Source organism: Carcharodon carcharias, chromosome 4 (genome assembly GCF_017639515.1).
Source record: "Carcharodon carcharias isolate sCarCar2 chromosome 4, sCarCar2.pri, whole genome shotgun sequence".
In the NCBI taxonomy this organism is placed as follows: domain Eukaryota; kingdom Metazoa; phylum Chordata; class Chondrichthyes; order Lamniformes; family Lamnidae; genus Carcharodon; species Carcharodon carcharias.
Genome location: NC_054470.1, coordinates 124,367,189 through 124,392,238, shown reverse-complemented (window position 1 = coordinate 124,392,238; position 25,050 = coordinate 124,367,189). Strand labels below are relative to the sequence as shown.

Genomic DNA, 25,050 nt, shown 5'->3' with positions numbered 1-25,050 from the left:
GTCCACTCCTCCATCACCCCCTACACCTCAACCCCCTCCCATGGCACCTTCCCATGCAACCACAGAAGCTGCAACACCTGCCCCTTTACTTTCCCCCGCTACTTCCCCCTCCCTCCTCACCGTCCAAGGGCCCAAACACTCCTTTCAAGTGAAGCAGCATTTCACTTGCACTTCCCCCAATTTAGTGTACTGCATTCGCTGCTCCCAATGCAGTTTCCTCTATATTGGAGAGACCAAACGCAGACTGGGTGACCGCTTTGCGGAACACCGGTCTGTCCGCAAGCATGATCCAGACCTCCCTGTCACTTGCCATTTCAACACTCCACCCTGCTCTCATGCCCACATGTCCGTCCTTGGCCTGCGGCAATGTTCCAGTGAAGCTCAACGCAAACTGGAGGAACAGCACCTCATCTTCCGACTAGGCACTTTACAGCCTTCCGGACTGCATATTGAGTTCAACAATTTTAGATTGTGAACTCTCTCCTCCATCCCCACCCATTTCCGATCCCCCTTTTTTTCCAATAATTTATATATATTTTTCTTTTCCCACCTATTTCCATTATTTTTAAATGTATTTCCATTCATTTTTTTATCTCTACCTTTTAGCCTGTTTTGATCCCTTCCCCCCACCCTACCCCTACTTAGGCTATCTGTACCTTGCTTGTCCTGCTTTCCACCCTTCATGTCACCTCTTAGCACATTTCTTACCAAAATCACCACTGTCAACATCTCTTTGTCCTTTTAGACAGTCTATGACATCTCTTGGCAATCTCCACCTATCACTGGCCCCCTATCCAGCTCAACCTGTCCCACCACACATTGCGCTCCCCCCCCCAACTTAAACTAGCTTATATTTCACCTCTCTTCTATTTTTCCTTAGTTCTGTTGAAGAGTCATATGGACTCAAAATGTTAACTGTCTTCCTCTCCGCAGATGCTGTCAGACCTGCTGAGTTTTTGCAGGTATTTTTATTTTTGTTTAGATTGGCTCTTGCTGTACTTTATTACTAGCAGAAGCATTTTGATGCCATGATCACACTTAGCCAAGTGTTCCTCCACACAGACACTTTGTCCAGTTGGCCCACTTCATTCCCCAGAAAGAGCAATGCCTCCTTCCTAGTCGGACTAAGAACATACTGCTCAAGGAAATTTTCCTGAACAGGCTTCAGAAATCCCTCCCCCTTTCCCTTTACCCAAATATTAATTGAGGTAGTGTTATAGTAATTAAAGTCCCTAATATCACCCACCTATAGTTTTTGCACATCTATGATTTCCCCTGATGATTTTCCCCTCTATCTACCTCACTATTTGGGGACCGAGACAATACCCCCCATCGTGTGATCACACAAACCCTTTTTGCTTCTCAGCGCTTAACAAAATAGATTCTGATCTTGACCTCTGAAGGGCACACACTCTCCAAGCTTCAATGTGTTCCATAATCAATATTGCTTCCCTATCTCGCTTATTTGCCTTCCCTAACTTTAATGCACTCTTTGTACCTGTGAATATTATATGGCTCGTCCTCACCTTTTTTTATGTCATGTTTTCATTAATGCCACAATATCACATTCTTACATGGTATGTGAGCTACAAGCTCACCAACCTTATTCACCAAAGTCCCAGTCCTATTGAGGTGCAACACGTCCCTTTTGAATTGGTGCCTTCCGCCCCAGAATAGATCCCAGTGCTGCAAGAATCTGAAGTCTTTCCTTCAGCACCACGCCTCAAATCATGCAGTTATCTTCCCAGTCTTCCTATTTCTACCTTTGTTGCTGTGTGACAGATGGTAATCCAGAGATTACGATCTTTTAAGTCCTCCGTTTAGCTTCCTGCCAAGTTCCTTAAAGTCTGAGTATAGGACCTCAACACCTGCCCATCTGTTATTGGTATTTATGTGCGCCACAACTTCTGACTCTCTCTTCCCTCTGCAGAATATTCTGTACTTTTTCTGTGATGTCCTTTACCCTGGCACCTAGAAGGTGACACACCATGCAGGACTCACAATGTTGCAGAAATGGCTGTCTGACTCCTATCTATGGAATCTCCTGTAATGCCTGCATTTCAAACACGATGGAGGGTGTCCTCAGTATGAAAAAAGTACTTTGTCTCCACAATGATGACATGGTTGTCACTTCTAATACTGCAACAGTTTGATGAGGACAAGGTCAAGTAGACTTTTTCCTGGTGTTGGGTCTCTTAGCACTTGCCTTCGGCCTGGTCTGGCAGATATGTCCTTCAGGGCTTGACCAGTTTAGACTGTAGTGGTGCTATCTGGTGGGCATTGAAGCACTACCTGGAGTACATTCTGTGCCCTTGCTACCCTCACTGTGTCTTTGAAATGGTGTTCAACGCGGAGGAGTACTGATTCATTAGCTAAGGAAAGTGGTAGGTGGTAATCAGCAGGAGGTTTCCTTGCCCATGCTTGGCCTGATGCCATGACACTTCATGGGATTTGGAGTCAACATTGGGGACACCTGGGATAGTTCTTGTGACAGTATGTCACTGCGCAGCCATCTCTCCTGGGTCTGCCTTGCTGGTGGGAAAAAGAAATATTCAGGGATGGTGAGTGAGGAGCCTGGGGCATTGGCTGTGAGGTATGGTTATGCGAGTATGACTGTTAGTTGTTGCTTGCCTCGTCTATGGAACAGCTCTCTTGATTTTGGCACAGATCCCCTGATGTCAATGAGAAGGTCTTTGTGGGGTTGACAGGGCTAGGTGTGCCTGCATCATGTCAGATGTCTGTCACGCCTGGCTGGTCCAGCCTATTTTATTCTTATTAGACTTTTTCATAACTTTTGAATATAATTGAGCTGCTGCTAGGCTATCTTCGAGGGCAGCTATGAGTCAACTGTATTCCTGTGGTTCTGGAGTCACATTTGGGCCTAATCAAGTAAGGATGGCAGCTTTCCTTTCCCAAAGGACTTTAATGAGCCACATAGTATTTTTACGACAATTCTGTAGTTTCATTGTTGCCATTACTGAATCTAACTTTTTATTCTTGATTTATTTAATTGTTTGGGTTTAAATTCTCTCCGGCTGCCATGAAATTGGGTCACTGCAGAATTAGTCCGGGCCTCTGATTGCTAATCTGGTCACATTATCACTATGCTACCTTTAATTCGGCTCTTACTGTTGCTATCATTTGCCCTATCTTTTACATTTTGTAGGGGAGATAAATCATTATGATCTAACTGTGACGCTTTCCCAACCACTGATAATTTGATAGTTCCCAAATTGGACTTTCTGCACCTCGTTTGATTTACTGCAAGTCTGTTGTGAGCTCCATCCTTTGTGAGATATTTAGCTTCTAGCTATCTTCATTGTGACCTTCTTTCTTTTGTACTCTTTTTCTTTGGCCAGTCATTCAAGCCAAGGATCTTTTTGCCCTTAACTGGTACACCTCAATAACCAGCAAAAATTATTAATGTCGCATGCTATTCTCAGATTTGATCAACTTTGTCTAATAACTAAATTTTTGACTGCATAATCATTATATATTTGGTACTAACAAATAAAGCAAAAATATATTTCCTGTTCCTCTTGGTAGAACTGCCTAATTTTTGCACACTTGCACTGTTTCACACACGTCTTAGGAAAATACATAACATTGCAGTGATAGGACTACCCTATGCATGTCACTATCAACATGTGTCGCGATAACATTTTGAAAATAATTCACATATTTACCTTCTAATTTTAGTATGCCTGGAAGTTGCAGTTTTTAGAATTCTTTTTCTGAGTTTATGAATGAATATTCTAATGGTCGATTCACCATTTAGGCTGATGTGGATGGTCACAACCAGGGAGCCGTCTATTTCATCTGTCACCCCCCCCTTGTTTAAGAAGGGAGTAAGGCAAAAGACGGGAAATTACAGGCCGATTAGCCTGACCTCGGTTGTTGGTAAGATTTTAGAGTCCATTATTAAGGATGAGATTTCAGTATACTTGGAAGTGCATGGTAAAATCGGGCAAAGTCAGCGTAGTTTCATCAAGGGGAGGTCACGCCTGACAAATCTGATGGAATTCTTTGAGGAGGTAACGAGTAGGTTAGATAAAGGAGAACCAATGGATGTTATCTACTTGGACTTCCAGAAGGCCTTTGACAAGGTGCAGCACAGGAGGCTGCTCAGTAAGATAAGAACCCATGGTGTTAGAGGCAAGGTACTAGCATGGATAGAAGATTGGCTGTCTGGCAGGAGGCGGAGAGTGGGGATAAGGGGGTCCTTCTCAGGATGGCAGCCGGTGACTAATGGAGTTCCGCAGGGGTTAGTGTTGGGACCACAACTTTTCATTTTATACACTAATGATCTAGATGAAGTAACTGAGGGTATCCTGGCTAAGTTTGCAGATGATACAAAGATAGGTGGAGGGACAGGTAGTATTGGAGGTGGGGAGGCTGCAGAAGGATTTGGACAGGTTAGGAGAATGGGCAAAGAAGTGGCAGATGGAATACAACATGGGGAAGTGTGAGGTCATGCACTTTGGTAGGAAGAATAGAGGCATAGACTATTTTCTAAATGAGGAAAGAATTCAGAAATCTGGAGTGCAAAGGGACTTGGGAGTCCTAGTCCAGGATTCTCTTAAGGTTAACTTGCAGGTTGAGTCAGTAGTTAGGAAGGCAAATGCAATGTTGGCATATATTTGGAGAGGACTAAAATATAAAAGCAGGGATGTGCTGCTGAGGCTTTATAAGGCTCTGGTCAGACCACATTTAGAATATTGTGAGCAATTTTGGGCCCCGTATCTCAGGAAGGATGTTCTGGCCCTGGAGAGGGTCCAGAGGAGGTTCACGAGAACAATCTCAGGAATGAAAGGCTTAACATATGAGGAACGTTTGAGGACTCTGGGTCTATACTCAGTGGAGTTTAGAAGGATGAGGGGGGATCTGATTGAAACTTACAGAATACTGAAAGGCCTGGATAGAGTGGACATGGGGAAGACATTTCCATTAGTAGGAGAGGCTAGGACCCGAGGGCACAGCCTCAGAGTAAAGGGAAGACCTTTTAGAACAGAGATGAGGAGAAACTTCTTTAGCCAGAGAGTGGTGAATCTATGGAATTCATTGCCACAGAAGGCTGTGGAGGTCAGGTCATTGAGTGTATTTAAGACCAAGATAGATTAGGTTGTTGATTGGTAAGGGGATCAAAAGTTACGGGGAGCAGGTGGGAGAATGGGGTTGAGAAACTTATCAGCCATGATTGAATGGCGGAGCAGACTCGATGGGCCGAATGGCCTAATTTCTGCTCCTATATCTTTTGGTTGCTAACTAGGCTTTGGCTATGTCTGAAGATTCTTGTCACCAAGTCATCTATAGGTGGCATCTAGGTTTTTTTTTACAGGAATTAAAAATACTGCATACATATTTGGCTGTTGCGATCTTGGAACACTCCAGAGGGCTTATGAGTGCAGTCACTGTTGTAATATAAGAAACCTGGAACCCCTGTCAGCACCTCAAGCTTCCATAAAGAGCAAAGTGGTAATGACCAGATAATCTGTTTTAGGAACGTTGGTTGGATAAATATTGACCAGAACACGAGCGATAACTGCTCTGCTCTTCAAAATAGTGGCATCAGATCTTCTGCTTCCACTTGATAGGCTGATGGGGCCTCCATTTATTGTCTCACCCGAAAGACAGAACCCCTGATGGTGTAGCTGTCTCTGTGGTGCACTGGCGATTCAGCCTATATTTTGTGCCTAAAGTCTCAGAAGTGGAACCTGAACCCACAGCCTTTGGGCTAAAGTGCTACCATTACAGCTATGGCTGACAGGGTCAATCTTGTGTGAGAAGAGCTGAGCCACACCAGGGATTGGTGCTCTGCTACAGAATAACAAGGCAAGCCCAGACTTTTTGTGTATTGCCTTTCTAGTTTTAACCATTTAATTTCACATTTATAGTTTACTGTGGTCAATGGGCTGAAGCTTATTCTGTTCTTGAACCTAACCATCACCCCTTGACATTTAATAGCATTACCGTTGCTGAATCCCCCACTATCGACATCCTGGGGGTTTTCATTGTCAGAAACTGAACTGAACTAGTCATATAAATACTGTCGCTACAAGAGCAAGTCAGAGATTAGGAATTCTGCGTCACGTAACTCATCTCCTAACTCCCCAAAGCCGGTCCACCATCTACAAGGCACAAATCAGGAGTGTGATGGAATACTCCCCACTTCCCTGGATGAGTGCAGCTCCAACAACACTCAAGAAGCTCAACACCGTTCAGGACAAACCTGCTTGATTGGCGCCCCTTACACAAACATTCACTCCTTCCAACACTGATGAGCTGTGGTAGTAGTGTGTACCATGTACATGAATCACTGCAGGAAGTCACTAAGTCCTTAGGCCACAAACACTACCATCTTGTAGGACAAGGGCAGCATATATATGGGAACACCATCACCCGGAAGTTTCCCTCCAAGTCACTTACTATCCTGACTTGGAAATATTTTACGGCTCCTTCACTGTTGCTGGGTCCAAGTCTTGTAACTCCCTTCCTAACAGCACTGTGGGTGCACCTACACCACATGGACTACAGCAGTTCAAGAGGCATCTCACCACCACCTTCTCAAGGGCAATTAGGGATGGGCAATAAATTCTGGCCTCGCATGTGGTACCCACATCCCATAAATGAACTTTAAACTCAAGCAACCAGTCTCAACTTTTTTCTTTTTTTCCTTTTGTTTTGGATGTAAAGCTTCCCCTTCTTCATTTCAAATTTAATTTTTAAATTAATTGTGGAAGATGGAAATTAGAATAACTACTATGATGGGCCATGGTCAAGCATTCTGGGACTATAGAATTGTATTGAATGCACGGATGATGCATCTCAATTGTTAATGACCTCTTGGTATTGCATATCTGGTCAGGTTTTATGTTTCTGTATTAGCTAACTTGTCATTTTCTACCAGTTCATTTTTCTCATTATTAGAACTTGTGGCTGTCGAATGTTGAAGTGGGAAACCCTAGTCGATATTTCCCTGATAGTTTACTTCCAATTTCTACCTTTTTCTTTTTGATCAGTTGGCTGCATTTTTGCATAATCTCCAGTTGTTCTGATGAATCTTGTTTGGGAGAATGCTGAGGAATTATTCAAATATAACTTAATTGGCTTGAATGAAGGGAATGATTGAAGGAATTGCTGGCAAACGCCATCAAATCCCCCATTGTACAAAAAAATTCCAGAGATTTAGATTCTAATTCCAAGTTGTCAAGGTGAGTGCTAAGTGGGAACTGGACTAGCTCTTGACAGTGACCATTGACAGTCTGAATTGCATCACCATAGTACATTATGAGCAATGTGAGGGCTTCTGCCTTTATTTTATTTGGTTTGGCATCAGAATAATGCCGATTGTTAAACATTGCATGAGATTGATCAAGAGTTCATAAAGCTAAATGGATTGAAAGAAGGGCCGGTTGGTAGTCTTTGATTCAATCTGCATATGACCCATAAAGATAGATTGAACTCCTTATTTTGCAAGCTAAAACAATTTAAAAAGATAGTCCACAAGGCCTTGGCAAGTCCAAGATTGCATAAAGTTTCTCATGGACGTTGACAGACAAAAAATGTCCTGTTTTGCATATAAATTAATTCCTCACTGAAACTGCTAAATCTCTGAAAAACTTTCAACTTAATTACATAACTTCTCTGTACTATTACAGTGGAAGCTCTATTCCAGTAATATCTGCTTTTAGACCACTGGATAACATCTAACCTAACTTCATGCACCAACTACTTCATTACTGAATGTTGTATGAACGTACTAAGTGTAGATTGTGTACTTGCATCAATGAAAAGGTATCTCTAGAATAATAGACAACATGGCTGTGATAATTGGCAACATGGTTGTTACTGTACTCAGCCCCATTAATTGTTGCTCTTAGGCAGTGTTCACCTGGTTTTAATTTCTTGGAGTCATCACGTAAGTTCAGAAGCTAATATTTGCCTCTGTCATCTAGCTAGTGGTTGTTATGTGGGCTGGAGAGGCATCTGGACTATGTGGTTGTCTCTGATCACTTTTTATCAGCATTTTGGGTTTAATATTTCAATATAGTATGCTGTTTATGTATCTTAGTTAATTTAGGCATATGCTAATCCTCTTGCATATTATTAGGGACAGTTTTTTTATTTGTGCATGTCAACAGTGGCTAAGTTAGTAGCACTTTCACCTCTAAGTCAGAAATTTAGCACAAAAATATAGGCTGACATCCCAGTGCGGCACTGAGGTGTTGTTATACTAGGGGAGATGCCATCTTTCAAATGAGATTTTAAACCAAGTTTCTAAATTCCCCATCAGACGAACCTAAAAGATACTATTTTGGAGAAAAGCAGGGCAATTACCTCTAATGCCCTGGATAATATTTATCCCCCAGTCAACATTAAAAAATGGATAATGTGGTCGTTATTGCATGGCTGTTTGTCTGAGCTTGCTGTGTGCAAATCGCTGTCGTGTTCCCTACATAACAACAGTGACTACATTTCAAAAATGATTATTTGACTCTAAAGGGCTTCGGGATGCCCTGTGGTCATGGAAAATTCTATAAAAATGTGAATCTTTCATTCCCTCCTTTTGTTTCCACTTTGTTCTGTTTTTCTTATTTTTTCATGGAGAGAATGTTGAATCCAAACGTTCTTGAATAATAGGAATACAGTTCAGGAAGTTGACAGGTTTGATCCCATGCCTCATTCAAATCATGTTCTGCTGAATCTGATTTGTGAAGGAAATATTTTTTTTCTTACTATTATTGTGGGATACTGAAGCAGGCTTGTGTGTGTTTGTTTGACTAGTTTAATTAAACTGAAGACAGTCAGACTGCAAGGTTTAAATCATTGAAGAGGTTGTTTGTAAGCAAGCATTTTGAAGTGGAAATGGACAAGCTAACATTTGCATTTTTAGCTAAGTTGAGAGGTTGTTTGGGAAAGTAGAAGGTGACAAGGAAAATTTTTGCATTTTTCAGGAGTTCATAGATAAACAAGCAATGGGGATATCATGTTTTATTGACAAAAGAAAAGACAAGATGGAAACATGAAAGATCTTACATTTGGAAGAGTTTGAGTTTCGAAGAAAGTTTGAAGCAATGGATTTAAAGAATCAAAAGGGAGAAAGTATGTTCAAGGGTAGATTGAAAGCTGTATGAGGAGTGGCCATATGAGATCTTGAAGAGTATACTGTGAAATAGCAGCTTCTAGCCACCCCAGAGAAGTGTTTACTTGTTCCAGAGTGCAAGGTTTTGTTAAAATCCTTGGAATTCCATTATTGAGTGAAAGGGAGGGAGAAGCTATGAAATATCTCCCTGAGAGCAACAGGGGTGCTTGTGGCAATATTACTGGGTGTTTTACAGATTAATCTATTTGGACTGTTGCCTGAAAGAGGTATGTAGTCGAGAGTCTCGTTAAGTTGAAATTTATAAGACTAAGTTTAACTGTGTAACTGTAATCTTGTGTGTGTAATTTTATCTTTTCTTTTGCTAATAAGTGTTCTAATTTAATCTTTAAAATCTCCAAAGGTGGCAGCGGACTCTTTACTTCTGACTTCAGTGTACATATCTCCTCGTAATAAATGCAAATTGCAAAATCGTTGTGATAGCTTGACTAAGTTTCCCTTTGGGATTTGGTCGGCCTGGCAGTTAGCATCTACCATTTCATAACAGATTGAGAATCCACAGATGACTTGCGTCTTCTAATTTGATGAACTTGAAGATGACAAACCCAGAATAAGCCTTGTTATTTGGAAAATGGGTAAATTCCATAGATCATTACAGTCTTTTTTTTTTTGTAGAAACAGTTTGAGGTGAAATATAAAACACTTGTATCAGTACTGTAACTAATGAGGAATTTTTATTTGCGTCAAAGTGGAAGCATTTTGGTTTTCTCAGGATTCCGAGTTTTAGCTTATGCACATAAAATTTTCCAATTTTTCACACAACTTTTTGTTAATTATGTTTAGGTAACAAGGACCGAACTTGAAAAGCTAAAGTCTGCCTACAGACAGTTAGCAAAAGAAGCCACCACAGCCAAGGAAAAATATAAAGAAGCCCTTTCAAAAGGTAACTTTAAAAATAGAAAACTGTTGCAGAACTTTATATAAAAATGACTGCTTTTACCACTTTTGATAATTTTTGTGTGTTCTTAGGCTAGTTCTGCAATGGAAAATAATCATTTTAAGGGATGCCATCTTCATCAAGTGAAGACACAGGCCACAGGGAGTAGATGGCATGGCTTTGAAAACAATTAGCCATACCTCAAATCCAGTGGAATTTTTGTTGAGAAAACCACAAGTGTGGATCAATGTTATCCAGTAGCTTACTTGGAATCTTAAAGGGCATTCAAGTTTAGGAACATAATGGAGCAAACTATTTCGACCCTTGAGCCTGTTCTCTATTTAAGTGAGGTCATAGCTGATCAGTTTTTTTTCTAGCCAAAAGGTATTATCTCGGTCTTAAAACTAAAAATTGATGTGACAGCATTTGTTTAACAGTGTTCCAAACTTCTACCACCCTTTGCGTGAAGAAATGATTTCTGATTTCATTCCTGAAACATTTGACTCTAATTGTTGGATCTCTGCACATATCCCAGTCTTAGACTTTTCAGCTAGTGAGAACAGTTTCTTTCTAACCACACTACCTGTTCCTCTGTATTATTTTGATAACTGTGATCAAATCACCTTCACCTTCTAAATTCCAGGGAACACAACCCTAGTTTGTGTAATCTCCCCTTGTAGATTAACTCTTGGATTTCAGGTATCATTCTGGTAAAGTTACACTGCGCTCCCTACAAAGCCAGTATATCCTTCCAAAGGTACGATGTGCAGAACTGCCAACCATACTCCAAATGTGGTCGAACCAGTGCTTTGTATAGCTGAAGCATGACTTCTACCCCCTTGTATTCTAATCCTCCAGATAGCAAGGCCCCCATTTCATTAGCCTTTTTGGTTATTTTCTGTACCTGTCCATGGCTTTTTAATGATCTGTGTACTGAGACCCCCAAGTTTCTTTTTCTAACTTTTCACCATTTAAAAAATGCCCTGTTCTATTCTATTAGGTCCAAAATTGGATGGATTCCCTTCTTTCCACATTAAAATCCATTTGCCACAGTTTTGCTCATTCACTTAATTTCATATTTCTTTGTAAGCACTGCACTTGGAAGCGTAAAATTACAATGTTGCTAGCTTTGTGTTTTAGCTTCAGCAATTGGCAAAACTGAATGCGTGGCTTTCAATCCTGTCATCTAAGTCATTAATGAATTAAAATGAATAATTGAGGCCCCAACACAATTCTTGTGGTACACCACTAATTGCATCCTGCCAGTTAAAGCACCTTCCCCTTATTTCTGCTCACTGTTTACTTCCGCTCAGCCAATTTCCTAACCAGTTGATTTCCTGAGATTCAACTTTGGCTGTCCTTTTTTTGAGGGACTCTATCCCATGCCTTCTGGAAGTCCATATAAATACCAGTATAGACATCCCCTGTCCACTTCTTTGTTTAAAAAAAAAAATCAGTTTGATTCGTCAGGCATGACCTACACTTAACAGTCTGTGCTGGCTTGCTGTCTGATCAGCTGAAAACTTTCCAAGGTGTTCAGTCATGGTATCTTTAATGATAGATTCCAGTAATTTCCCAATAGCATTTTCTGCTAACTGGTATATAATTTCCTGATTTCCTCCTCTCCATTTTGTTAAATAATGGAGTGACTGGTACAATTTTCCAATCTAATGCAATAGTTCCTGAGTTGAGCGAACTCAGAAGGTTAGAGTCAGGGAATTTTTGATGTTGTCTCCTACTTTTTAAAACAAAGGTTTGGAAACCATCTGGTTCTGGGGATTTTTTGCTCTTGCATGTCATTGGTCATTAATTTCTCCATTACTGTTAGCTTGTTTGCAGTAATTTTGTTCAGTCTCTGTCCCTGATTCAATAATAGTTTTCTTGGGATGCCTGGCCCAGGATTTAAACATGAATCATTATCTTGCCTACCCGACAAGGTGTCCCCTTTATGGATATGATGATGACTTGTTTATCCCAACTATAGAATCGAATTTGATAATTCTTGCAAGGCAGGAAGAGTCTCCTGCACTCAGTCAGTCACTGAGCTACACTTGTTTGTCTGTGCATATGCTACAGTCTTGACAGTATTAGAAGGTAAAAAGGGAAAACTAGTATTTCTACCCACTTGAAGTCTAATAATTCCATACATTTGAAGTGGCCTATTTCAAGCTTCTACAGCCATTTCGTGAAAAAGACCGAAATCAATCTTTACTCAATTTAGATTTATTCACAAAGTGAAACATTGTATAGCTCCTCGCCTTACTCAGCACCCCAGTGTCAATAGGTATCCCTTTATGTGTGCTCAAATAATGAATGACATCTACCTGTTTATCCTTACCCTTAATTTATACAATTAACAGGGGAGGCTGTGGCATAGTGGTTTTGTCACTGGACTGGTAACTCAGGGACCCAGGATAATGGTGGAATTTGAATTCAATTAAAAACCCATCTGGTTCACTACACCTGGAAATCAGGAAATCTGCCACCCTCACCTGGTTTAGCCTGCAATACCGGACAGACCACCTGGCATCGAACGAGGCACCGGAAATGACAAAGGCAAAAAAAATCTCTAATTAAAAGTCAAATGTAAAAACCCATCTGGTTCACCAGTGCCCTTTAGGGAAGGAAATCTGCTGTGTTTACCTGGTCTCGCCTACCTGTGACTCCAGATCCACAGCAAGTCACTCAGTTGTATCAAACCGCTACAAAGTCTCAAAAAAGGAATGAAATCGAACGGAACATCTGGCGTTGACCGAGACACCAGAAACGACAATGGCAATCTCAGCCCAGCCAACCCTGTAAAGTTCTCCTTAGAACATCTGGGGGCTAGTAACAAAATTGGCAAAGGCGTTTTACAGGCCAGTCAAGCAGCAGCCTGACATAGTCATCATCATGGCATCATACCTTGCAGATAATGTCCCAGACATCACCATGTGCAGGACAGATCCAGCAGAGTTAGTGGCACAGTCGGAAGGGAGTTGCCCTGTGAGTCCTCAACATCGACTCCAGACCCCATGAAGTCTCATGGCATCAGGTCAAACATAGGCAAGGAAACCTCCTGCTGATTACCCTCCCTCAGCTCATGAATCAGTGCTTCTCCATGTTGAACATCACTTGGAGGAAGCACTTGAGGGTGGCAAGGGCAGAAGAATGTATGCTGGCTGGGGGACTTCCATGTCCATCACCAAGATTGGCTTGGTCGCACCACTACTGGCCGAGCTGGACTTAGCTGCTAGACTGGGTCTGCGACAGGTGTTGAGGGACCAATGAAGGAAAAACATACTTGACCTCATCCTCATCAACCTGCCTGCCACAGATGCATCTGTTCATGACAGTGTCGGTAGGAGTGACCACCACACAGTCGTTGTGGAGATGAAGTCTTGCCTTCACATTGAGGATACCCTCCAACGTGTTGTGTGGCACTACCACCGTGCTAAATGGGCTAGATTTCGAACAAATCTTGCACATCAAGACTGGGCATCCATGAGGTGCTGTGGGCCACCAGCAGCAGCAGAATTGTACTCGAATGCAATCTGTAACCTCATGGCCTAGCATATACCCAACTCTACCATTACCATCAAGCCAGGGGATCAACCGTGGTTCACTGAAGAGTGCAGGAGGACATGTCTGGACCAGCGCCAGGCATATGTAAAAATGATGTGTCAACCTGGTGAAGCTATAACACAGGATTATTTGTGCACCAAATAGCATGAACAGCATGTGATTGACACAGCTAAGCAATCCCACAGCCAACGGATCAGATCTGAGCTCTGCAGTCCTGTCACATCCAGTCTTGAATGGTGGTGGACAATTAAACAACTGGAGGAGGAGGCTCCACAAATATCCCCATCCTCAATGATGTAGGAACTCAGCACTTCAGTGCACAAGATGAGGCTGAAGCATTTATAATGATCTTCAGCCAGAAGTGCCAAGTGGATAATCTGCACCTCCTCTGGAGGCCCTCAGCATCACAGAGGCCAGCTTTCAGCGATTCAATTCACTCTACGTGATATCAAGAAATGGCTGAAGGCACTGGATAGTGCAATGGCTATGGGCCCTGACAATATTCTGGCAAAGGTACTGAAGACGTGTTCCAGAACTTGCTGTGCCCCTAGTCAAGCTGTTGCAGTACAGCTACAACACTGGCATCTACCCGGCTATGTGGAAAATTGTCTTGGTATGTCCTGTATACACACAGCAGGACAAACCCAACCTGGCCAATCACCGACCCATCGGTCTACTTTTGATTATCAGTAAAATAATGGAAGGGGTCGTCAACAGTACTATCAAGCGCCAATTGCTTAGCAATAACTTGCTCACGGGTGCCCAGTTTGGGTTCCGCCAGGGCCCCTCAGCTCCTGACCTCAGAACAGCCTTGGTTCAAACATGGACAAAAGAGCTGAACTCCAGAGGTGAGGTGAGAGTGACTGCCCTTGACATTAAGGAGCCCGAGCAAAACTGGAGTTAATGGAAATTAGGGGCAAAGGTCTCCACTGGTTGGAGTCATACCAAGCACAAAGCAAAATGTTTGTGGTTGTTGGAGGTCGGTCATCCCAGTTCCAGGACGTCACCACATTCAGTGGCATTAACATTGTAGAATCCTGCACTATTGACATCCTGGGGGGTTACCATTGACCAGAAACTGAACTGGACTAGCCATATAAGAGTGTCTACAACAGCAAGTCAGAAGCTTGGAAACCTGTGGTGAGTAACTTGCCTCCTGACTCCCCAGAGTCTGTCCACCATCTGCAAGGCACAAGTCGGCAGTGTGATGGAATACTCTCCACTTGCCTGGTGCAGTGCAGCTCCAACAACACTCAAAAAGCTTGATACCATGCAGGACAAAGCAACCTGCTTGATTGGTACCCCTTCTACAAACATTCACACCCTCTACCACTGACAAGCAGTGGCAGCAGTGTGTACCATTTGACAAGATGCACTGAAGTAACTCACCAAGCTTCCTTAGACAGCACCTTCCAAATCCATGTCTGCTACCATCTAGAAGGACAAGGGCAGCAGATGCATGGGAACACTGCCACCTGGAAGTTCCCCTCCAAGCCACTCACCATCCTGATTCGGTAATATATCACTGCTCCTTCGGTGTCGCCGGGTCAAAATCCTGGAACCCTCCTCCCGAGCAGTGCTGTGGGTGTACCTACACCACATGGACTGCAGTGATTCAAGGAGGCAGCTCACCACCAGCTAAAGGGCAACGAGGGATGGGCAATAAATGCTGGCCTAGCCAGCGATGCTTACATCCTGTAAAAATGAATTTTAAAAATAATTTACATTTCACGATAGATCATAAAAAGCACTACAATTTTCCAGTCCCTCATGCTACCTTGACTTTGCCACTTTGCACTGTGATGTGTACATGATTCCTCTTCTTAAAGGATTTCCGGACGTTTTTGTCTTCACCCACTATCCTCCCTGTTTCTGCTAGGATCCTGACCCGTCCCAATGGTGTCATTCCTTATCCGGGTACTTGTGCTAGTGAAATGGAACCCCTTTTTCCAAGACTACTTCTTCAGCCATGCTCACCTCCCTGACCTGTTTTATCCTGTGCCAATTTGCACTTGGCTTGGGTAATTATCCATAGTTTATAACCCTTGAGATTCTGTCTTTAAATCTAGTTCTGAGATCCTAGTTCTCTTGAACCAGGACCTCTTGTCTAATCTTTCTTATGTTGTTGGTCCAAACCGGGATTGCAACAGCATGAGCCACTGCTCCCTGCCCAGTATCCTTCCAAGCCAGCTTGAGATGCCCACCTGGTGCCAGAGTGAAGGACAACAAATCATGCAGGAATCTGGAGCCTGCTTACAACGAATGCTATCTGCCCCCCTCTTTATTGAATTCCCCCAGAACTACCATATTCGGCTTCCTTTCCTCCACCTCCCTCTCCTTCCTTCGGACAGCCATCTGCTCCAAAATGCCATGTTCTGGATTCTGGCTGTCATTCTGACTGTCTTTAACCTTGACCTCGCAGGTTGCAAGTACATTGAACCTGTTGGTTAGGATCAGTTTCTTTGGTTCCACTTTCTCTACCTCACCTGGGTGGTTCTTACTTTGTACACAGTCACACGTGTGTGATCAGGTGTGATCAAGCCTGAAACAAACTGTCCAGATACTGTTCTCCTTCACACATGTACCCAAGGTCTCCAGCTTATTCTCCAGATCAATGCCTCTGAGCTGGAGAGATTGGATACAAAGACGTTGACTGTGGATTTGTCCAATAGGGATAGTCTTGCTGTCCACACCATGTACTGTATTTCAGATAGGCAATCTGCTCTGTCATGTCTTGGTCTAAATTATTTTGTTATTTACGTTTAGTTTGTTTGCACCAATTAGTCAACAAATATTTTAAGTACTTTATGCTTCAGCTTTTAATATTAATAATTGGAGGTTTGTAAAAGAACAAAGCAACTCCTCCTCCCACCTGTACACCAAATTTCTGACTTTAACAGTCTCTTAACAATGCACTCAGTTCTCCCTTTTTGAAGGCAAAAGCTGATAAAATTAATCATATTAGCTAACTGAATCGAAAGCAGGCTTGTCAATGCAAAGCAAGAGCAGCTAATAAATAGAAAAGATGCAGTGGTCTAGTGTGGTTACTGTTCAACTGATTCATGAAGGATTTAGTTCTTCTGTCGTGTGTTACAAATGGTACATTGTCAATCCTGATGTCAGACCGATTTGCATTTATCACGATTATGAATTCTAAGTATCTTTTCCTTGCACACTGAAATTGCAACTCGTTGCAATTGGCAGAATTCCTGACCAAGCAACAACACTGTAACTTAACTTTTGTGATTAATTAACACTGGGTCTTTGTGGCTGCAATTCAACAGAAATAATACATTGTGCATAACAAGATATAACACTCCATCATTAGTAAACCATATGCTAATGTTTCGTATTAGCAAAATAACTATGGTACATTAGTATTGATAAGTTTGACGACTAATTCAGATTGTGAGCAGGAGCGAATGTAATACAGCTTTATAAATTTTTGTGAGATTTGATTCTATAGGATTTGATTCAGTTAAACATTGTCATAACCTAAGATGTTAGAATTTGCAACAGGAAATACAATGAATTATTGAAGTTGGAAAGAATTATGTTTGTGCATTTTTGCTAGACTACAATCACTGTAGAATTTGAGAATGGACTTGTGGAATTCTAGAGTGCTGCTTGGAGGTGTTCACTTCCATGTTGATTATTTTAACCCTGTATAATTCAGTGGTACAACCAAATTTAAAATATGCTTAATTTTAGCTAAACCTTGACTGGAACAATGAATTGGAGATGGATCAGTATAAAGTCAAGGTGATTCTGGACCTTGTGAATCCTGTTATTGAGAAACTGACAGAAGTAAATTTGTTTTGTTTAAGAATACAGGTTCATGTGGCTGTCAAGTATGGATGCTGTTGGTGTATTTATCCTGACAGTTGTTATCAAAGTATAAGACAAGTATGAAATTATAAAGCCCCAGGCCAAAGACAGATTTAAAGTAATATGTATCTTCACTTAAGGGTGGATATTTTGATTGAGGCTTATTAGAATGGAACAGTTGTTGGTTGATATTTATTTATTTAATTTGTAAAGAACCTGGCTGAATAATTTTCCTAAGAATGGAGCTAAGGATTATAAAAGTAGTTAAAAGTGATTAAACATTTGATGGAATGTTATACTCATACACTGAAAATATTAACAAGCCATGTATGGATCATAAATATTTTGGACTGGTGCCGATTCATCCTGAAAAAAGAGGGATTCCACAGAAATTTCTTCAAGTAAATTTCAGAAGCAACCAATTTACAGGAGTCGGGTTAGAATCTTCTGCCAAGTGGTCAACAGCTGGTTAATGGTTGTGTAATGTATAAGAATATAAGAACATAACAAGTAGGATCAGGATTAAGCCATTCAGCCTTTTGAGCTTGCTTTGCTGTTCAATGGGATCATGGCTGATGTTTGACTCGAAGGTCATTTTCCTGCACTATACCTATATCCTTTGATGTTTTTAATATGTAGAAATCTATCGCTCTCTATCTTGAACATACACAATGACTGAGCCCCCACAGCTGTCTGGGGCAGAAAATTCCAAAGAGTCACCACCCTCTGAGTGAAAAAATTCCTCCTAATCTCAGCCCTAAATGGCCTGCCCCTTATTCTGAGACTCTGTCCCCTGCTTTTCTAGATCCCCCCCCCCCAGCCAGGGGCAACATCTTTCCTGCTTCTACCCTGTCAAGCCCTGTAACAAATTTGTATGTTTGAATGAGATTAACTTATTCTTCTTAACTCCAGAGAATAAAGGCCCAGTCTGTTAATCTCTCCTCATCGGACAACTGCTCCATCCCAATAATTAGTTTGGTGAACTTTGTTGCACCCCCCTCTCTGGCAAGTACATCTTTCCTTGGGTATAGAGACCAAAACTGCACACAGTACCCAAGGTATGGTCTCACCAAGGCTCTATATAATTGCAGCAAGGCACCTTTATTCCTATGCTCAAATCCTATTGTAATAAAGGCCAACTTGTCATTTGCCACCTTAATTGCTTGCTGTACCTGCATGTTAGCTTTCAGTAACTCATGAACAAGTGCACCCAAGCCCCTTTGAAGTTCAACACTTCTTAGCCTCTCACCATTTAAGAAGTACTCTGTTTTTCTTACCAAAGTGGAAAACTTCACATTTCCTCACATTGTATTCTATTTGCCAATTTTTTGCCCACTCACTTAACATCTCCAAATCCTTTTGAAGCATCTTTGCATCCTCCTCAAAACTCACACTTCCACCTAGTTTGTGTCATCTGTCAACTTGGAAATATTACATTTAATCCCCACACCCAAATTATTGATATAGATTGTACTTCCATCCCAATGAAGGGTGCAAGTCCAACTCTGCCACATTAGTCTGCCCCGCAGCTCTTTATGGCTGCAGGGCATGTCAGTGTGGAGCATGTCGGCTCCATGTGAACATTGTTTCCAGGGCGACGGGGCGTGCTATCTGCCCACCCGCCCTCCCCTGTACTATTCTGCCCATTTATTACTGTTGCTACATCACCACCCATTATAAATGGCTCAATAAAGAAATAAAGACACCTGTTGAACTTGGAAGTTCTTGAGAACTATACAATATATGCAACTAGCCAAAGAAGGATTCTTTCTGATATTACCCACGTTTACATTACGACTGGTTGACCAAGTTATTTCGTTCCTGGAGATGTTGAGATGCTGGTTTATCCTTCCTTGCCAACTTAGTAAAGCTGGGGGAGAAGAACATAAAGATATACAGATTTAAAAAGATTTCCAATTATTCACCACTTCTAATCGCCCTTGAGGACGTAGTCTCAAACCCAGTGCAGATGAATGTAATGGTGTTTTTTTCATTCAAACACCAAGTTTGGGTATTGTAATGTTATTCCCAGTTTATGCCATGTCAGAAAAGTGTTCTCATGATCACAGTTGTATGAAATAAAAATGGGATTGGTTATCAGAAATAGTGTGTTGGGGGTTAAGGATGCTATTAGCTCCAAAAGAGTTTACAAAGAAAATGTTTTACACTTGATTCTTTATCGCTAAGATTATTTCACGAACGATTACTGAAGGTAGTCTTAAACCGGACAATGTTTTGTGAAGGTAAATCCCTTCTAATCCCCTTTAGAGTTGAAACAGTTCTGTCAACATGTAACCAACAGACAGTGGCAAACCCTTCTGACAGGTAGCTGCACAAAAACCCTTGTGTGTTGTAGCCGAATTAGAATTTAAAAAATATAGATTGGATTGTTTTAGACTTGAATGGAGGAGGGTTGATCAGTAAGTTCGCGGATGACAAGAAAATTGGTGGGCTGGCAAATAGTGAGGAGGACAGCATTGGATTACAGGAGGATATAGACGGGCTCGTCAGATGGGCTGTTCAGTGGCAAATGGAATGTAATCTGCATAACTGTGAGGTGATGCACTTGGGCAGGACAAACAAGGCACGGAAATACACGATGAATGGTAGGACCCTGGGAAATATTGAGGATCAGAGGGACCTTGGTGCGCATGTCCACCACTTAAGGTAGCGGGACAGTTTGATAAGGTGGTTAAGAAGGCATTTGGGTTACTTGCCTTTATTAGCCGAGGCATAGAATATAAGAACAGGTAGGCCTTGCTGGAACGGTATAAAGCGCTTGTTAGGCCACAGCTAGAGTATTGCATGCAGTTCTGGAATCCACATTATAGGAAGGATGTGATTGCACTGGAGAGACTGCAGAGGAGATTTACCAGGATGTTGCCTGGGCTGGAGAGTTTTAGTTATGAGGAGAGATTGGGGTAGACTAGGGTTATTTTCCCTGGAGCAGAGGAGATTGAGGGGGGACATGATTGAGGTGTATAAAATTATGAGTGGCATAGATAGGGTCGACAGGAAGGAACTTTTCTCCTTGGTGGAGGGATCAATAACCAGGGAGCATAGATTTAAGATAAGGGGCAGGAGGTTTAGAGGGGATGTGAGGAAGAATTTTTTCAGCCAGAGGGTGGTGGGAATCTGGAACTCACTGCCTGAAAGGGTGGTAGAGGCAGAAACCCTCAAAACATTTAAGAAGTATTTGAATGTACATTTGTGATGCCATGGCATACGAGACTATGGGCCTCATGCTGGAAAATAGGATTAGAAAAGTTAGATAAAAACAAAAAACTGCGGATGCTCTAAATCCAAAACAAAAACAAAATTACTTGGAAAAACTCAGCAGGTCTGGCAGCATCGGCGGAGAATGAGGATTCGAAACGTCAACTCTTTTCTTCTCCGCCGATGCTGCCAGGTCTGCTGAGTTTTTCCAAGTAATTCTGTTTTTGTTTAGAATAGTTAGGTACTTGTTTGACTGGCGTAGACTCGATGGGCCGAAGGGCCTTTTTCTGTGCTGTAGACTTCTATGACTGTGTAATAGCTGGGGCCCAAGCACTGATCCTTGCAGTACTCCACTCATCACAAACTGCCAACCTGAAAATGGCGCATTTACCCTGACTCTCTTTTCTGTTGGTTAATCTTTTCTCTATCCTTGTCAGTACATTCCCCTCAATGCCATGTGCTCTAATTTTGTTTACTAACTTCTTGTGTGCGACCTTTTAGAAAGCTTTTTGAAAATCTAAACATACTATATCTACTGGTTCTCCCCTATCTATTCTGCTCGTTAAATTCTCAAAAATCTCTTAAGGTTTGTCAAACATTATTTCACTTTCATAAATCCATCTTGTCTCTGCCCAGTCCTACCATTATTTTTTAAGTGTCCTGTTATCACATCCTTTTATTATAGATTCTAGCATGTTCCTGATTACTGATATCAGGCTAATAGGTCTGTAGTCCCCTGTTTTCTCTCCCTCTCCTTTCTGAAATAATGGGGTTACATTTGCTGCTTTTCAATCTACAGCAACCATTCCAGAGTCGGTGTAGAATTTTGAAAGATGACCACCAATGCATCTACTATCTCTACAGCCACCTCTTTAAACACTGGGATGTAAATCATCAGGTTCAAGGAATTTATCTTCCTTAAGTCTCATTAATTTGTAGTACTTTGTTTCACTAATATTAATAACTTGTAGTTCCATGTTTACACTCGTCCCTTGATTCCTCATTATTTCTGGGAGATTTTTCGTATTTTCCTCTGTGAAGATGGACCAAGTATTTGTTTAGTTTCTCTGCCATTTCCTTATTTATCATTAAAAATTCTCCTGACTCTGCTTGTAATGGACCCACATTGTTTTTGCTCATCTTTTCCTTTTTTCATACCGATAGAAGCTTTTACAGTCCGTTTCTATATTTCTCACTAGTTTACTCTCGCTTTATTTTCTTTTTCTTAACCTTTTTCTACGTCCTCCTTTGCAGAGTTCTAAAATGCTCCCAATTCTCGGGCTTACCATTTTCTTTGGCAACTTGATGTCTCTTCCTTTCATCTGATTCAAAGCTTGATTTCTTTCGTTAGCCATGTTTGGAACACTTGCCTTGCTGGATTTTTGTGCATTAAAATAATGTATTTTTGTTGTAAACTGTGTATTCATTCTTCAAATGTTAGCCATAGCCTGTCTACTGTCATACTTTTTCATGCAGTTTTTCAATCCACCGGAGCCAATTTGCCCCTCATAGTTTAAATTGTTTCCTTTGTTTAGAGTTAAGAGACCAGTTTCTGATTGAACTGCATCACTTTGAAACTTAATGTAAAGTTCTGTCATATGGTCACTCATTCTTAAAGGCTCCTTTAAAAGAAGCTTTTTGAGCCCTTTTTCAATGCACAATACTGAATCTTGTTGCTTCTTCAACATACGGCTCTAGAAAACCATCTCGTATACATTCCAAGAATTTGTCCTTCACAACATGAGTACTAAATAGGCTTACCCAGTCTATGTGTAGATTAAAATCATCCATGATTACTGCATTACCCTTGTTATACTCATCTCTAATTTAATGTGATTTGCATTACCACTGCTGTTTGCCCTTTAAACAACTCCCACCAATGTTTTCTGCCCCTTGCTATTTCTTAGTTCCACCCAAACTGAATTGACATCTTGAACTTTAGAACTATGGTAGTCTGTCACTGCACTAATACCCTCTTTAATTAACAGAGCTGCCCGACCATCTTTTCCCAGCTTCATATCCTTCCTGAATGTTGTGTCCTTGGATATTCAAGTCCCAGCTTTGGTTTCCTTGCAGCCACATCTCTATAATGACTATTAGGTCATACATATGGTGAGATGGTGCAGGAAGGAGGGCTTTAGATTCCTGGGGTATTGGGACCATTTCTGGGGGAGGTGGATGAGTTTGGCGGGCGACATCTTAACAGGAATGGGACCAAATTCCTTGTGGGGAGGTTTGCTAATGCTGTTGAGGCGGATTTCAACTAAATTGTTAGGGGGATGGAATCCTGAAAAGTAGTTCAGAGGGAAGAGAAACTGAGATGGAATGAGAAGTTAAAATGCTAGTAAGTGAGTCTGCAAGGCAGAGGAAACATAAGCTAGATGAGAAAGAAGTGAGTTTAGCAAGGCTAAATGGAATATATTTTAATGCAAGGAGCCTGAGGAATGAAACAGATGAGCTGAGGGCACAGATAGGCATGTGGGAGTTTAATATCATAGTTATGACCAAGACTTGGCTAAAAGAAGGGCAGGATTGGCAGTTCTGGACCTAATATTCTGAAATGAGTACGGGCAGGTGGAAGGCATATCAGTAGGGGAGCATTTTGGAGATGGTGACCATAACTCAGTTAAATTTAGGATAGTTATGGTAAAAGTTAAGTTTGGGTCAGAAATAAAAAGTTCTAAACTGGGGAAAGGCTAATTTTACGAAGATGAGATGCGATTTGGCCCAAGTGGACTGGCAGCAGCTACTTTTAGATAAAAGTGTGCCAGAGCAGTGGGAGGGTTTCAAGAAAGAAATAGTGAGAGTACAGGGCAAATATGTTCCCATAAGGACAAAGGAAGGGACTGAGTCTGGAGAACCCTGAATGTCAAGGGACATTAAGGTTAGGATTAAGAAAAAACAGAAGCTTATGGCAGATACCAAGGGCTCAATATGGAAAAAAGAGCAATCCAGAGTAAAAATACATAAGTGGAGGTGGGCTAATTTCAGCAGCTTGAACAGATCTGGCTGTGGGTAAATTGGAATCTAAGATTGTTCAACATTTTTTTGCCTGCCGATGGCTGGCATTTAAAAAGGGAATGGTTTAGATATAGTCCAGGTACATTGGCATAAGAGACAAAGATCAGGCAATCAAAACCAGAGCTCCTTGTTTAACTTGTTATAGACCGGAGAAAGATTAAACTGCCCTGATTTCTCCACTCGCTACCTGTCAGTAAACAAAGGTGTTTTTGATTTTTGATTTTCCCCTTTATAAGTGGTAGCGTATTTTTCACAACCCTTCAGTTTTGGAGTTATCCATTCCTCTATTAATAACCCATCCATTCCTCTATTAATAACCCAAACTACTGAGTAAGGTAAACCAAGAGGGTTGGTTTATTTTACGCACACACGCGCACACATAGGGTTTTTCAACATCTGCTGCATTTTGCATTCATAAAATAAGAGGGATGAGGGTAAGAAAGGGGTTGAGGGCAAAGACTGCGATGGTTTTACATGAGTCCAGAATCAATGTCCAGGGAAGGTTCTTTTTGGTCGCTTTGTCTGGCAGAATTCCTGAACTTAGTCCTAGGAACTCGCTTGCAAGTTGAATCTGTTGAAGATGCAGCAAAGCATTCTTGCATTCTGGGTATTAGTTCACACTAGGTGAAATCCAGAGTTCTTTCTGGAAATCGAGCTTGGAGAGAGATGATGGTCCAAGGCAGGCTGCTAGCCTCAAGTCCGGTTCTCTTTGGTGGTTTCACTGCAACTGAAGATAAAATATAAAAAGTGTATAATTTAAGGAATTCAAATAGCTCAAGTCTCGGTCATGTGACAGGGTGGTTTTGGGTTGAGCTATTCACCTAACGATGTGCCCTTGTTAAAACCCATTCTGTTTTGAGAAAGAAACTGCAGAACCATTCGTATAATGTTGGAGATGACGAGTACCAAACAGCTCTGCGTTTATCCAGAGCTGGTTGGTGCAGATTTATCTCGACGAATCCTTTGTGTTGGCCTAGCCTGGAATGTTGATATAATAGAGGTCTATTCCAATAGGTTGATGAAGTAGCCTTTGTCCATTGGAACAGCTTAGAATCTTCCAGAACTACAAGTATGTGATCAGCTGCAACCATTTTATCAGCCCAACAATGTCCATTTTTTAAAAAATAAAAATTTTATAAAATAGCCAGGCTGACATAGAGAGATATATAATATACATAGGGACAAACTAAGAGAGAGAGAGTAAGGCGAAGAGAGGAACGTTGTGTTTGATAAAAGTCAGCTTGATGATATGAGTGAGAACCAGACTGAACAAAGAAAGTTCTGAGAACCAGACTGAACAAAGAAAGTTCAGAGAAGTGGCAAGGAAAATATCATTGGCAAAGAAACCAAAACGTGCCCCTAGAGGAGGTGTGAATGACAAAAA

General features: G+C 41.5%; 1 protein-coding gene across 2 annotated transcripts in view; it reads left to right on the top strand.

Annotated features, from left to right (window-relative positions):
- Nucleotides 1-25,050, top strand: part of fer (fer (fps/fes related) tyrosine kinase) — a 416,238-nt gene that overhangs the window by 55,203 nt on the left and 335,985 nt on the right. For both annotated transcript variants that reach the window (XM_041185738.1, XM_041185739.1), the window contains exon 4: nt 9,944-10,043. In XM_041185738.1, coding sequence (XP_041041672.1) covers nt 9,944-10,043 — 100 coding nt within the window. The remainder of the gene's footprint in view (nt 1-9,943; nt 10,044-25,050) is intronic.